This window comes from Microcebus murinus, chromosome 1, assembly GCF_040939455.1.
Source record: "Microcebus murinus isolate Inina chromosome 1, M.murinus_Inina_mat1.0, whole genome shotgun sequence".
In the NCBI taxonomy this organism is placed as follows: Eukaryota; Metazoa; Chordata; class Mammalia; order Primates; family Cheirogaleidae; genus Microcebus; species Microcebus murinus.
In genome coordinates, this window is record NC_134104.1 from 124,821,644 (window position 1) to 124,838,531 (window position 16,888).

A 16,888-nucleotide genomic window follows, 5' to 3' on the forward strand; every position below is an offset into this window, starting at 1 on the left:
TTTGCGAACCATTTCACACTTTGAAACAATAGTCTACAGAAAGGTACCAGCACACTGAGAAAAAGTGATACATGCCTTGGGAGTCATTTAAACCCAAACTACCTTGATCTGGCCCTTTGTTTTTAATGGAGGTATTCTGTGTTCCATGCTTCTGGATGAGTTTATAAGAAGATGGTTTTTAAAATTAAATTTAAATTTAAAAATAACATTGTTCCATAAAAATTATTTTAAAATAATTCTCCCAAATGATGACATGATTTAACTTATTCTTGAATTTGGCAATTGAATATATCTCCTCATTTGCAAATGAAGAAAAGGCCATCACCAGGCAACATGGCAGACATAGTTAAAAGTTAGTGTTTTTGGCCGGGCGCTGTGGCTCATGCCTGTAATCCTAGCTCTTGGGAGGCCGAGGCGGGCGGATTGCTCAAGGTCAGGAGTTCGAGACCAGCCTGAGCAAGAGCGAGACCCCGTCTCTACTATAAAATAGAAAGAAATTAATTGGCCAACTGATATATATATAAAAAATTAGCTGGGCATGGTGGCGCATGCCTGTAGTCCCAGCTACTCGGGAGGCTGAGGCAGGAGGATCGCTTGAGCCCAGGAGTTTGAGGTTGCTGTGAGCTAGGCTGACGCCACGGCACTCACTCTAGCCTGGACAACAAAGTGAGACTCTGTCTCAAAAAAAAAAAAAAAAAAAAAAAAAAAAAAAAGTTAGTGTTTTTGTGCTGATGATCGCAGGTTTGAATTCTGACTCTGCCACTTACAAGCTACGTGACTTTGTGTGAGGTTCTTAACCTTTGCCTCAGTGTCCTCATCCATACAATAGAATAATGACATATTTTTGTAAAGGTTAAATGAAATCGTGTGTATAAAGTGCTTACTTGGTTTAGATATTGAGTGCTCATGGTTGCACTCAATAAGCAGTAGCTTCTGTGGTTACTGTTATACTTTGTGCATTGTTCAATGGTCAAGTGAGACAGTACATGCAATGGTTTGAGAATTGACCCATATGGAAAATATATTAACACCCCCAAAGCATTCCATTTATATTTTTTTACTGAAATCAATACTTTTTGGCTTGTATTAGGCATTTTTTTGTACACACAGAATACCCTGGACAGATTACAAGCTCCTTGAAGACAGGACCGATGTCTCAGTCTTTTTTTTTTGTTTAATTCTCTCTCATTCCCCAAAAAGTCTAGCTCAGGGCTTAACTCAGAACAGGAGCCAAATACATATTTGTCACAGGAAAGAATGTGTGAATAACCAAGGGAAATCTATGCTAATGCTTAACAGAGTCCTTTGGTAGAGTAAGCCCTCAAAGAGGGTCATTACCACTACCACAACCAACCACCATTACCACCCTACTCTCATACTTTTATCTCCATCAACACCATCTCCCAAACCAGTAATGTTATCACCACCACCATCCCTACCACCGAGCCTTACCACAACCATCAGCAACAGCCACCTTTACCACCACTGTCTTCACTACCACCATGCCCAGCACCAACACTATCATCACCACCACCTCCATCATCATCACCACCACTATCAGCTGGTTACTACTTCAAGTATCCAAGTTTTCTTCCATTAGAAAGGAGACCACATGAAATAAAATGTCACCAATACTCTAGAACACTGCTTTATTAGTTGCAACAAATGATTGCTTAAGACATACAAAAGCAACCTCAGTGTACATTTGAATTCAGATAGTCTACATAGCTGAACTCTCAGTCTTGTCCACATGTAAAACATTCAAGAAGACAACTAAAACTACACTGACAATATTTATAATAAATAACCAAGCAAAAGTAAATGCAATACTCCAGTCTACAGTTTGAAATGAAATAGCAGGAGACTCAGTTTATTTCATAATTAATATCAGGATGATTGAGATTTCCTAAAGATTTTGTGAAACATGTCAATAAATTTCAGATATGATCACAATTCCATTACTGATCTCTTCTTTAAAAAATTTACTGATGGAAAAGTAGAACATTCACCATATGTTCCACGGATAACTCAGAAGCCAATACTGCTGTATTTAATTCTACTACAGATTTCAATTTAGCAGAAGTAAAAATATATATTCAAGTTTGACACATGACAGCAAAAATTAGAAGCTGTTTTCAAAAACGAAGTAAATGGTTAAATGTATTCATTTACGGAAAGGAACATTATGAGACATTTAGAAAAATCAGTATGCCTTTTCTTTTTTTTTTCCAAGATGGTGAATTAGAGGCTTTATTAGTGCACCTCATCTACTTGGAAATAGCAAAATAGTGTGTAGAGATCTGCACTGTGAACTTTTATCCAAGGAGAAGCACAGGAGCTCGACAGAAAAGTGAAAGAAACTTTGGATACTTTGAAAGGAGCAGCAGGCAGAAGCCTGCACTAGGGGTCTGACAGTAAATTGTGAGTCTTCAAAGCATGAAAGTGGCGGGGGGGAGGGGCATGGGGGGGGTCCCTACAAAACACATTCCCACTGGGGAGCTGGGCAGTCCAGGCCACAGGGGAGCTTCTTGACCCTTCCCAGTGCTGGATCTGACTTGGTGAATGATGGGGAGTGTGTGAGAAGAGGCACTGGGAAGTGTTTTGCATGTGCTCCCAGCCCCTAGTGTTGATAGAAGGAAGTCAATCTTGATCCAAGTCATAGGGGACCTCAGAGAAACCTGCCAGATAACTCAGGTGGTGGTCACAAGCTGGGTGAGGGTTGGAACTGAGATTTGTAATCTAATCTCAAGTGCGGATGATGCCCCATGACCAGAACTGAGAGATGAGTCTACAGCCATACCACCCTGAATGTTCCCGATCTCTTTAGAACTGAGAGAGCATAGCATGTACTCATGCCAGTGGCAGGAGAGTTGGGGAGTTCCTCCCCACTTTGCAGGCTCAGACTGGGAGGGATGTGGTCTGAGAACTGTGGTTTCTGTCCCAGTTGGGGAGTCTTGTGGCACAGGGCAATTTGACATCTGAGCACAGACTGCCTGGAGCTCAGCTGGCTGTTTTCAGCCTGCTGCCAATGGAAGGCCATGGTGGGAGACCCATTGGGTCAAGGGTGTGTGAGCTGGGTGGGTCCCACTACCACCTGCTGGGCTGTGGCACTACAGTCACCCCTCTCTCTCTGTGCAGGCTCTTTGGTGCTGCAGAGGCAGTTCTGCTCCTCTCTAGAACATTGTCTCAGTGGCCAGGGAACTGTCCTCCAACCCCTATTGTGGCTATCACTTGTGCCCACCACTGGGGAGCCTGAATGTGGGCTTGCCTGATTCAACCTTCACCTGGCTTTGCCCCCTCTCACCCACCTTAGTGGTGGAACATGAGACAGGGACCCCTGGGAGTTCCATGACCCTACCCATTGCCTGGAATATCTGAGTACTTCTAGTTAACAGAGATAAAGCATGAATCCCATGGCCACTATTGCAGGTGGCTCTCTCCTGCAAGAGCCACCTACTAGCCAGAAGGGCAACTTGCACAGCCCATTACAACAAACATTTACTGACACAATGGCAGCACTCAGGAAGGAGAAAGCTTTGTGCAACCTCAGCTACCACCATAGACCCTATTACTACAGATACTCAGGAAGCCCTGAGCCCATTCACCTACATTACTGCTACAACTGGCATTTAAGAAAGCCACCACATTAAGGCTATTGATAGCCAAGAAAATCTTACAGAGTCTATGCCACTATCCCGCCACCTCTGTCAGGGCTGGTGCTTGTGCCCACCATCAGGACACCTGTGGGTGTGCAAGCTCAATTCAATTCTGCCCAGCTTTGTGCATCCCACAGAACAGTCCATGGTCTGAGGCACCAGAGAGATTCTCTAGGTAAACAAAAATCACACATATGCCCTATTGCTACTGTCACAGCCAACTCTTATCTGGAGGTCAAACAGCACAACTGAATACAAAACCTACTGACACAAGTGCACAGTGCTTGGGAATGAGATAAGCTTCTTGACACCTCTGCCTCCCTATCACCGCAGGCAGTCGAGAGTCTACTCACATGCCCAGTACACTGCTGCTACAACCAATATTTGAGTAAACCACCACACTAAGGCTATCTATAACAAAATAATTCATATAAAGTCTTGGACCCTGAAAACACCCAGAAGCAAATCCAAATACCCCTACTCAATATACATTACAGTCATACCCTTAAGTATATGTGGCAGGGGGAGGTCCCATCTAAAGTAAATTCAAAGATAAGAAGTAATAGTTTCTCTAGATGAGAAGAAACCAGCATAACAATTATAGCAGTATGAAAAAACAGAGGGGGTCCCCTGAAGGATCTCACTAGCACTCTAACAATGGATCCTAACCAAATAGAAAATTCTAAAATCCAAGATAAAGAATTCAAAATATGGTTTGCAAATAAGCTCAATGAGACCCAAGAAAAATCTGAAAACCAATAGAAAGAAATCATAAATCCAATTCAGGATATGAATGACATAGATATTTACCAAAAAGGTAGATATTTTAAAGAAAAACCAAATAGAACTTGAAATAAAAAATTCATTGAAGTAATTACAAAATACAGTTGAAAGCTAAAATAATAGGCTAGACCAAGAAGAAGAAAGAATCTCAGAACTTGAAGACAGGTCTTACAAATTAATCTAGTTAGATAAAAAATAAAGAAAATAGATTTTTTAAAAATTTAAAAAGCCTTGGAGGACTATGGGATTATGTAAAGTGTCTGAACCTACAAATCATAGGTATTCCTGAGGGAGACAAAAAAGCAAAAGGTTTGGAAAACTTAATCAAGGGAAACTTCCCTAGCCTTTCTAGAGATTTCAACATCCAGACACAAGAGGGTCAGAGAACTCCAGGGAAATATAATGAAAGGACTTCATCGAGACATATAGTCATCAGGCTATCTAAAGTCAATGTGAAGAAAAGAAATTCTAAAATCAGCAAGAGAAAAGCATCTAGTCATCTATAAAGGAAATCCCATCAGACTAACAGCAGACTTCTCAGCAGAAACCTTACAAGTAAGAAGAGATTGGGGTCCTGTTTTTAGACTTCTTAAAGAAGAAAAAAAAAAAAACAGTTAACATTATGACAGGAACAAAACCTAACCTATCAATATTAATCTTGAATATAAATGAATTAAATGCTCCATTGAAAAGATAGATTGGTGGAATGGATAAAAAAGTAAAAAATATTATCAGCAAAGCACTCTTGCTGCTTACAAGAAACACACCAAACTGGTAAATACATTTATAGACTGAAGGTAAAGGGATGGAAAAAGATATTCCATGCAAACAGAAGCCAAAAGTGAACAGGAGTAGCTATACTTATATCAAATAAAAGAGACATAAAATCAACAACAGTACAAAAAGACAAAGCAGGTCATTATATAATAATAAAGGGAAGAATTCAAAAAGATACAACAATCCTAAATATATACGTACCCCACAGCAGAACACCCAGATTCATAAAACATATACTACTAGACCTAAAAAAAGAGATAGACAACAATGTAATAGGAGTGGAGGACTTCAACACACCACTGACAGAACTAGACAGATCACTGAGGCAGAAAACCAACAAAGAAACCTTGGATTTAAATTGAACTTTAGACCAAATGGACCTAACAGACATTTGCAGAACATTCTACCCAACAACCACAGACTATACATTCATCTCAACAGCACATAGAACATTCTCCAAGGTACATCATATGTTAGGCCACAAAACAAGTCTCAGAAAAATTTTTAAAAATTGATATCAATTAAGTATCTTCTTGGACCACAATGGAACAAAACTAGAAATCAATTCCAAGAGGAACTTATGAAACTATACAAATATATGGAAATCAAACAACCTGCTCCTGAATAATATTTGGGTAAAGGATGAAATTAAGATGGAAATAAAAAATTTTTTTGAAATGAATGAAAATGGAGATATACTAAAACCTCTGTGATATAGGAAAAGCAGTGCTAAGAGTACAGTTTATATTGTTAAACGCTTACAACAAAAAAATCAAAAGATCACAAATTAACAACTTAATATCACACCTCAAGGAAGTAGAAAAATAAGAACAAACCCAACCCAAAGCTACCAGAAGAAAAGAAATAAAAAATATTAGAGCAGAACTAAATAAAATAGACACCAAAAAAAGAATACAAAGGATCAAGGAAACAAAATGTTGTTTCTTTAAAATGATTAAACAAAATGATAGATTTCTAGCTAAACTAACCAAGAAAAGGAAAGAGAGGATTCAAATAAATACAATCAGGAATGAAAAAGAAGACATTACAACTGATACCTCAGAAATACAGAAGATCATCAGGGACTATTGTGAATAACTCTATGCTCTCAAACAAGAAAACATAAAAAAAATAGGTGAATTCCTGGAAACATACAACCTCCCAAGATTGAACCAAGAAGAAATAGCAATCCTGAACAAATCAATAATGAGTAATGTGTTTGAAACAGTAATACAAAATCCCCACCCACCAAAAAAAAAAAAAAAAAAGGCCAGGGACCAGATGCATTCACTGCCAAATTCTATCAGACATACAAAGAACTGGTACCAATCCTACTGAAACTGTTCTAAAAGATCAAGGAAGGGGGAATCCTTTCTAACTCATTCTATGAAACCAGTATCACCCTGATGATACCAAAGCCAAGAAAGGACACAACAGAAACAGAAAACTTCAGGCAAATATCCCTAATGAACATAGATGCAAAAATCCTCAACAAAATACTAGTAAACCAAATCCAACAGAATATCAAAAAGATAATACATCATAATCAAGTGGGTTTTATCAGGGATGTAAGAATGGTGCAACATATGTAAATCAATAAACACAATCTATCACATAATAATTAAAAGTAAAAATCACATGGTCATCTCAATAGATTCAGAAAAAGCATTTGATAAAATTCAGCATCCCTTCATGATCAAAAACTCTCAACAAACTAGGGGTAGAAGGAGCATATCTCAAAATAATAAAAGCCATGTAGGACAAATCCACAGCCAACATCATACTGAACAGGCAAAAATTGAAAGCATGTACCCTAGGATCTGTAACAAGGCAAGAATGCCCACTTTTACCACTCCTATTCAACACAGTACTGAAAGTGCTACCAGAGCAATCAGACAAGAGAAAGAAAAAAAAGGCATCCAAATTGGAAAAGAGGGAGTCAAATTATCCCTATTTGCCTATTATGTAATCATATCCCTAGAAAACCCTAAAGACTCTGCCAAAAGACTCCTAGATTTGATAAATAAATTCAATAAAGTTTCAGGATACAAAATCAACATACGGAAATCAGTAGTGTTTCTAGAAACCAATGACAAGCTGAGAACCAAACCAAGAAGTTAATTTCATCTGCAAAAACTATCTATATATAAAACAAAACACTGATGAAACAAATTGTAGATGACACAAATGAAAAAAAAAAACCATCCAATTCTCATGGATTGGAGGAAATAATATTGTTAAAATGACTATACTATTCAAGGCAAGATTCAATGCAATTACTGTCAAAATACTAAGTCCTTTTTCACAGAATTAAAACAAAATCTTAAAATTTATATAGAACCAAAAAAGAGCCCAAATAGGAAAAGCAATCCTAAGAAAAAGGAACAAAGCTGGAGGCATTACATTATCTGACTTCAAATTACACTATAAGCCTACAGTAACCCAAACAGCATGGTACTAGGATAAAAATACACACATAGGTCAATGGAACAAAAATAGAGAACCCAGGAATAAAGCCACATACATACAGCCAGCTGACCTTCGACAAAGTCAATAAAAACATACACTGGAGAAAGGACACCCTTTTCAATAAATGGTACTGGGAAAATTGGAATCCATGTGCAGAAGAATGAAACTGGACACCTATCTCTTATCACATACAAAAATTAACTCAAGATGGATTAAGGACTTAAATTTAAAACTTAAAACCATAAGAGTTCTAGAAGAAAACCTAGGAAAACTCTTCTGGACACTGGCTTAGGCAAAGAATTCATAAGTAAGACCTCAAAAGCAAATGCAACAAAAACAAAAAGAGACAAATGGAACTTAATTAAACTAAAAAGGAAAAAAAAAGTAAAAAAATAACAGATGGCTTGATAAACCACTTTTTTCATACAAAAAAAATAATGGATGGTGATGATATATAGAAAAGGGAACACTTATATACTGTTGATAGGAATGTAAATTAGAATAACCTCTATAGAAACCAGTATGGAGATTTCTCAAAGAACTAAAAATAGAACTACTATTGAATCCACCAATCCCAGTAGTAGGTATCTACCCAAAGGAAAATAAGTCATTATATTAAAAAGATAGCTGCATTCATATGTTCATCACAGCACTATTCACAGCAGCAAAGATGTGAAATCAATTTAAGTGTACATCAGTAAGTGACTAGATAAAGAAAACATAGTGTGTGTGTACACAGACACACACACGCGCGCGCGCACACACACACACCATGGAACACTATTCAGCCATAAGAATAAACATGTGTTTTGAAGCAACATGGATGGAACTTGAGGCCACTATCTTAAGTGAAGTAACTCAGAAACAGAAAGTCAAATACTGCATGTTCTCACTTATAAGTGACAGCTAAATAATGTGTACACATGGGCACAGAGATTGGATAATAGACACTGGAGACTTGGAAGGGTAAGAGGGTAGGAGGGGAAGAGAGGGGGAATGGAATGGAAAAATTATTTAATGCATCCAATGTACACTACTTAGGTGATAGTTACACTAAAAGCCTAGACTTCACCACTATGTACTATATCTATGTAACAAAACTGTACTTGTAACCCCTAAATCTGTAAAAAGAAAAGAAAAAAAAAGGAAAAGAAAAATTAGTATGAATCTTCCAGCAATATGGAAAACATTATGATATAATATTATATAAAAGACAGGATATGTAATTAAATAAAACTATGTAAACATACATGCCTTTGGAAAAACCAAAGAACATTTCCCACACTAAAAATTGCTTGATTTGCTAAATTGTTTGATTTCAGACTTTGTATCTGAATTTTATATGCTATGATAGTACTTTTATAATTTATAAAATATTATATATTAGCAGCATCCGTGACCTCTACCCACTAGATGCAAGTGGCACCTTCCAGTTGTGACAATAAAAAATGTCTCTAGACATTGCTCTGTGTTCCCTGGGGAGGGTTAGAGTGCAATCACCTTCAGGTGAGTTTGCATCAGGTGATATTACTGAATATACTTCCAGTTCTATTATCTTTTTTTTTCCTTTTCTTTTTTTTTGAGACAGAGTCTCACTTTGTTGCCCAGGTTACAGTGAGTGCCATGGCGTCAGCATAGCTCACAGCAACCTCAAACTCCTGGGCTCAAGCAATCCTACTGCCTCAGCCTCCCGAGTAGCTGGGACTACAGGCATGCGCCACCATGCCCAGCTAATTTTTTCTATATATATTAGTTGGCCAATTAATTTCTTTCTATTTATAGTAGAGACGGGGTCTCACTCTTGCTCAGGCTGGTTTTGAACTCCTGACCTCGAGCAATCTGCCTGCCTCGTCCTCCCAGAGTGCTAGGATTACAGGCGTGAGCCACCATGCCCAGCCTTCTATTATCTTATGATTGATTCAAAATCAAAAGATACATTACCTTTTCTTAAAGCTGATTTGTAGATCAGAATAAGATTAAAGATTTAAAAAAATTAAAAAAGAAAACAAAACCTGTGCAAATTTCCTTGAGCAAAACTCCAGCCTAGTCTGAAGGGGGAATTGTTGCTTCTCATTTCATAATGAATTCATTGAAAAGAATACGAGTTCAAGTTATCCTAAGGCTTGGGGATGCTTAAAGCTAGGAGCAAGCTCTAGGCTGAGTTTGGGTTGGTGTTTAACACTTATTACAAATTATCTGGACCTTCTTTAATTCTGAAAGTAGACTAGCTGTATCTTAAGTATTGGTTAACACAGCATCTTTAATGAAAGTGCTAGGCTCATCCCTGAATCAACAGTTGCAATTTAATTAAAATACCCATTCTTCATCACATAATTCCAAAGACCAAAGTGCATTCCATTGGTAAGTAATCAGGAGTGGCTGCATGTGGCAAAGGCTTTTTATATGACAGATGTCATGTTCAAAACGTCTGCTAGTATCTCTAAATAATCTCTACATATTTGGATTTTAAACGTGACTTGTTAGATAGATGTTGGATGGATGGATGGGTGTTCTTGGGTAAAATAAAATTATAACACAGTTCACCTGGAACTCTTTGAAAACATGAATTCTCATTTCCCTTCTGTGATACTAGATACTCAATTGCCTTTAGCTCCACTGAGAACACAGACCAAATCTTGCACACCAAAAGTGTGAAGTACAGTGGTTCTCAAACTTCAACCTATATCAGAATCACCTGAGCTACTGGTTAAAACCCAGATTACTAAGCCCTATTCCTAGAATTTCTGATTCAGTAGGTCTAGGATGAGAGCTACTACATTTCTAGCAAGTGAACCAGGTGATGCTGATGCTGCCTGTATAGGAATCACACTTTGAGAACCACTGGGATAATTGATCGCAAACTTGAGAGCACATAAAAATCACCTATCGTGGTTATAAAGCTAGTAGCTTTACCCTCCCCACACATACCCCTACATATAAAGCAGTAGTTCTGAGGAGGACTTCAGACTCTGTGCTCATAATAGACTTCCAAATAATTCTGATATGAGTTGTCCTTGGGCTGCTCTAAGAAATGGAGAGGGCCAGGAAAGGTGATGGAATTAAAAATGAAGTCAATTCCAATCAGAGCAGGTGGGAAGAAGCTGAAGGCGAGGCCTAGGTATGGAGTTAGTCAGTGGTTGTGCTTCTTGTTAAAGAGGGTGATACACAACTCACTGCCAGCCCACAGACTTTGGGAACTATAAATTTCTTAAATGATTACAATTCCGGACTTTCTCCAAGACTCTCAGTTCAAGGGCAGAAAGATCAGCTATCAGCTGTAAGAAGTACATTATAAATGAGAAACAAACACAGCATATGGTGGTGCTTATGAAAGTTATCAACCTTTTATTTGCACTATACATCTGGAACTTATCAGAGCTTATCTCCAAATGACCGAATAAAATATCTGAACCAGAATTTGCTCTCCAGAAGGATGGCACATTTTACAGAAAGTTCTCCACTATTTTTTTTTTTTTTTTAGCAACTTGCTAACGATGATTTAAAAAGGAAAGAAAGACAAAGAGAAAAGAAGGGAGGGAGGGAGCAAGGAAAGAAGGAATAGCACAAAGTTCCTAGAAAACACTTAAGATCTGAGACTTGGATTTATTTTAGAGGATATAAATATATATTATCCACAGGTCTGAAGTGCTCATTGTTTCCAGGTTACCACGGCCTGACACATCATCCGCAGAATGCCCAGCATACTTCAACCCACACAGGAAGGATTGGGGGGGAAGGGTTGGGTAGGGTGGGATTTACTTTTGTCCTGCTAGCACTATGATCAATTATTTCTTCAGCCAAATTGGGCCTTACACTGACTACAAATATCTTGATTCTCAGACATCTGAAAACCAAATGAAAAATCTTTCTTTTACTACTGAACAATGGTCGTAACAATGGGTGCAAAGATGAGTTTTCTTCCTCCTTTTCCTCCCTTCCTTCCAATACCCAGTCATACCTGACTTTTCTTTCACACTTCTGAATGACTGCACCTTGGAATGTTTACCTCTAACAAAGCTATCGCAAATGACAACTTGATATTCTAACACTCGGTCAAAACACCTGTACTTCTTTTTTTTTTCTTTTTAAACCAAACCATAATAAATTCCTGTGCCCCAAAAGGGCTGTTTTAATTCCCTTATCATTAAAATGAACACCCAAAATTAACAACATCCATAAAAAGAACAAATCTTTAATTTTCTTTTTTAATCTATGTCTATATGAGAATTAAAAAAATTGTTTTGACTAGAGAAAATACACACTTCAATGCCTTAATGCTATGGCACTACACACATCCAATTTTACTGCATCACTTCTTCTTTAAGATGCCTACTTTTCAGCTAATGAATTCATTGGCTTTTTAAATTCTTAATTGCAGCTTCTACAAAGGTAAGCTTAGCTGCTTTAAAGATAAGGTTCAAATATTTATATTTCAGAAATAGTTGCAGGAACATGAGTGTTGAACCCAAGAAAAATAAAATATATCCAAGGAAGCATCTAAAGACAAATATTATAGTACAAAATTGGCCCCTGTTTCTTTTATGCTTGCATATTCTAACTACATACATGATAACTTTTGACACGATGCTTAAAATGGCATTCTGGACAACTTAGCATTTTAGAAGATTCTAGATGCATAGGTAGAATGGGTGAATAGTCTATTCAGAATTTCATACTTTTTAGTGAAAATACAGACATAATCCTATATATCTGATTTGTTTGAAACTATTAAGTCTTTGCAAAAGTTATTGCTTTGCCAGTAAAATTTATAGTATAGGCATTGGGGGACTTTATGCACTATCATTTTTGAGTATCTCAAAAATAAAACTTATACCTTTTTTTAATCATAAATTCTGGCCCACTGGCCAGGCCAACTTTTAAAAGTCATTTGAATTCCTCTTTTGCTCTGATATTCTCTACACTGCCTCCTTCTGTATTATACTAACTCTAATTTGTGGATTCTAGAAAAATCTTAAGTTTGGTGAAAATATCAGGGACATTTCTGAGAACTCATATCAGTGATTTCCCTAGTAGTGCCTGTCCCCATTTACTTCTTCAATTTACTTCTTCAATTTCAATAAAAGCAGAAGTTGTACCTACCATCTTGAACTTGCAAAAAATAGTTGCCTTAGGTACTAGCCTTAATTTATGTGATTCTCTCTTAGTGCTAAAAAGTGAGGATACAGGCTATTTAAAAATTTCCATCATGACTTTTCATTTCCTTACCAGAAGTGAGACTTGCAACGTCTACAGATTCCTGATGTTTTTCATAATTATTTGCTAATTTCTGTGGCTCAAAAATTTGGCTTGGAAGGTAAACCAAATGGTCACTTTCACCACTGTCCTGTAACATAAAAGATAAGTCTTTCCCAGCACTTAATTCTTGGCCAATGAAGCCATTCTCTCCCGAAGAAATGTCCAGTAGCTCAGTAGTAAATCTAAAAAAAAAAAAAGGAAAGTTTTAGGTAAGTCTAGATAATGTTAGAGAATCCCAGAATTTTAACATAGTTATTTAATTATTTCCTAAAAGAAAAACTATGGTCTGGTAAAAATCTAAATTCATTTCAATCTAATAATTCATTTATTTGATAAATAAAATATCCTATTTATCTTTCCTTTTCCCATATCTGCTTAGAGCCTATGAAGTACTGCTTTGAAATAAAAAAGTCTGGTTTGTGCAGTTTTAGATAATAAGAAGTTCATAGGTTATTTGGAACAACCTCATTAAATATCAGATAGATACCAATCACTATAGAAAATAGTCATTTAATTTACCAAGCACTGCTCTGTGAAAAATAAGACTATATAAGACATATCCCATTAGTATCAGCACTTCTTGAAATGGTGTCTACATCTACATTCTTAGCAGTTTAAGAGTAGTTTAAGAGCAGTTTAAGAGTTTATTCTCTGTGATAATTTGAGAATTGTGTGTTTTTATTTAGCTGATGATAGAAACCATATTCCATATAAGTTTATTCTTGATTATGCAATTTTATGGAATTTCTTTTTTTTTTTTTTTTTTTTTTTTTTAGCAATGTTCAGCTTTGAATTTTTTATGGAATTTCAATGTCCATGTTTGGATTTGTGTTTGATGCTGATGTTTGGTACCCAGTAATACTACTTTAACTGTTGGGAGTTAGTGAGCAAAGGAAAAAACATCAGACGTAATAATTGCATAATATGTTCACACCAAATGATATCATGACACTGTGTGAATGACAATTTTTAAGTAGTATAGGTAAAGATACGAGGTAAGGGATCAAGTCATTAAGCAACAGAGCAGGCAGGTTGAACATAAAGGTACCTCTGCAGCATGCACCACATTTTACATATTTTACCAATATGTACCATAGATTTTTGGGTTTTAGAGATTCCATTTGACTAAGAAGAATAATCTATTACATTAGAGTTGAAAATTTTTGTCTTTATTGAGTTTGTTTGCATTTAATGTACTAACTTGTTTTGGTTTAATAGCTGCCTAAGAACTATTAACATTTGGTATTTACAGTTAGATTTATGTTTGTACATATTCAAATAACAGTATGATATGTTGTCTGCAATCAGAATTGATTTTCCTTTAAATGAGTTTATGGTTTATTCAAGGTTAGGAAACACCACTTCACATAACATTAGTACCATATTGTCCTTCAGAAGTGGTTGGCTGCTAGACACTTCCCTGCTAAACTACCAAGTAAATGAAATCTGACACTAGAGGAACATGTACTTGCATGAATTCTGAGGAACTCTTTATTTTGCTTCTGGATGTATTTAAGAGGCCTTGTCTGTTCTGAGAAGCTCTTTTGCTTAACTGCAATTTGAGAATACGGGGTCATTATGGGCCTAAATCTGGGCTTTCACAAGGCTGCAGTCAGGGATCCAAGCTTGGTGAAATACACAGAGAAGCAGCGAACAGTCAGGATGAGCCACTCCCACTCTGAGGGTCACAAGTCATACAGATTAATTATTTATATTTTTAATTAGGATAAAATATTAAGAAAAATTATTTGCATGTGCAAATAATCCATCCAATATTGTGGATCTTTTATACTATGTTTTGGGGATGAAAAAGTAAGTCATAATGTAGCCTTAGATTTCAGCAAAGTAAGACATTGGGATAAACTGTAGCAAGTGCCTCCGCAGAGCTATAAAATGGTACCAAAAAAAAAAAAAAAAGGACTGTGGATTTTGACTGGGAGTAAAGATGTAAAGATCAGCTTCAAAGAGGAGATGGCTTCCATCCAGACCGTGAAAGATGAGTAGAGTTTCACTGGAAGGAATGGGGTCCCAGGCAGTATGATCAGAGACCCAGGAGGGTGAAATAATTCACAAAAGCAGATGAGTCCAGTGTGGCCAGAACTCAGTGCCTCGTCATTGGAAGAAATGGGAAGTGAGCTTGAGGTGGGTTGAGGATAAACTGTGTGGTCTATTCTGGGGTAGATTTCAGTATGGGAATTTTGGAGAAAACCATGAATTTAAAGGCAAAATTGTAATAAAGTTCATGTTATAAAATAATCAAACCAGAAAGCATGCTTGATATGTCACTTCTGCTACAGAAAATGAAATGCATAAAGAGCCTTTATTTCAGAGACCTTGTTAACTTACTCAACCTAATAACCTGTCATCAGCCAGTTATATACCCATCAGCCAATTAACAGTCACTCATATAAGAAATACAACTCACTGGTGATCGCCATTTTGATTATCTTCTCCTTCTGAATTGACAAGTCTGCAGGCATTCTCCAGCACTGATGGTGGGTACTGATTGAATCCTCCTATTGAGAAAAAAAGTTATAGTTAAATTTTAAAACTAGAAATTGCATTTTCTAGGTAAAGAGAATACTAGCAGGAATCCCCTTGAAGCAACAAATACCACTAACATATTTTAGCAAATTTGGCTGGGATGAAAACATAAAATAGTAGCAACTAGAAATAGCATTTAAAACTTGATTTCAGAGTATTTTAAAAACCAAAGAATTACCAGCATTGTGGAAATAGACCTCCTCAAATTGTTCATCCAAGGGTTAATTGCAATGCAGGGACACATGATTTCTATACACTGAGGCTAATATAATCTAAGAGATATTCTATTCTGATTTTCTAAAGCTTTTTCACTCAGACTTATGCTACTGGGTCAAACATGGACAAGGTAATATTGTATACCATGATGCTATTTCCATGTTTCTGCACCCATGAACACTTATTTCCTAAGTGTTCCTAAGTGTCTAAATAATAGGTCCCTTTTGTCCCCTTCCTTACATTGTTCTGTACATTTTTAAAATACTGAGAAGTATATCATTTTTCTCTCTCATTCAGTAGAATAAATAGTTTTTAGTCAAAGGAAGGCTTTGATCATTGCATGATCCAAGATTCCATGAAAATATCTCAGAGTATGTCTTTTGTTTTATAATAATTACCTTTCTCTGATTCTATTAATAAGATGAGCATTCTTTTTTTTTTTTTCCTATTTCTCTGAAACAAAAATATGTCTTTGATCAATTGCATCTGCCACTTGCTACTGGTCAGGCAGGACTTGTGATGCAGTTGTCATTGCCTGGGCATGTGGGAACAGTAAAAGTGCCAGCACCAAAACTGATAGAATCAAGGCCAGCAGTTTGGAAAAAATTCCCAGAAGTATCAGTAGAGGAGTCTTTTAACTCCTACGAACCAAATGGTTATGGGAAGGCAGTGAACTGGATGTGTTTAACAGCATTGCTCAAGTGGGAGTCAAGGTAAGCTAGCTCTACATAATTGCAAAGGCACTTAAGAGCATAGCATGATCGGCTTTGAGTTATTTTATAGTCTTTTTAAAATGCTGCTTTATCATCAACTTGGATGGCACAAAGAACAATATTATACGGAAAAGGATGGATATCGAGGACTCTGAGTCAAAAAGTAGCTCACAAGACTCAAATTCTGAATGAGAAAAAGTTTTAGGAATGCCTTAACCCATCTATTTCACATGTTTCCTTTTTATGCATGCAAAGAAATGATATATGGTAGTATACATATAAGAGAATTCTTCCAACTACTATAAAATAAAATACTCGAATAGGAGAGTTGGTATCAAAATTTAACTGGAAGCCTTCTTTATTCCTTTTTACATTATACAATTGAGAGCATCTTATAGATTTAAAGAAATAAGATAGTATTCCCAAGAATGCAATTATTGAATACTTTAATTGAACATGAGTCACAGGAAAAAG

At 36.6% G+C, this 16,888-nt stretch overlaps 1 protein-coding gene across 1 annotated transcript in view; it reads right to left on the reverse strand.

The window, feature by feature from the left end:
• The window catches only part of COL6A5 (collagen type VI alpha 5 chain), a 124,047-nt gene that overhangs the window by 18,836 nt on the left and 88,323 nt on the right, over positions 1-16,888 (reverse strand). Inside the window, exons 36-37 of the mRNA XM_012766923.3 lie at positions 15,367-15,457; positions 12,912-13,123 (exon numbers count right to left, since the gene is read on the reverse strand). Of these exons, the coding sequence (XP_012622377.2) occupies positions 12,912-13,123; positions 15,367-15,457 (303 nt within the window). The remainder of the gene's footprint in view (positions 1-12,911; positions 13,124-15,366; positions 15,458-16,888) is intronic.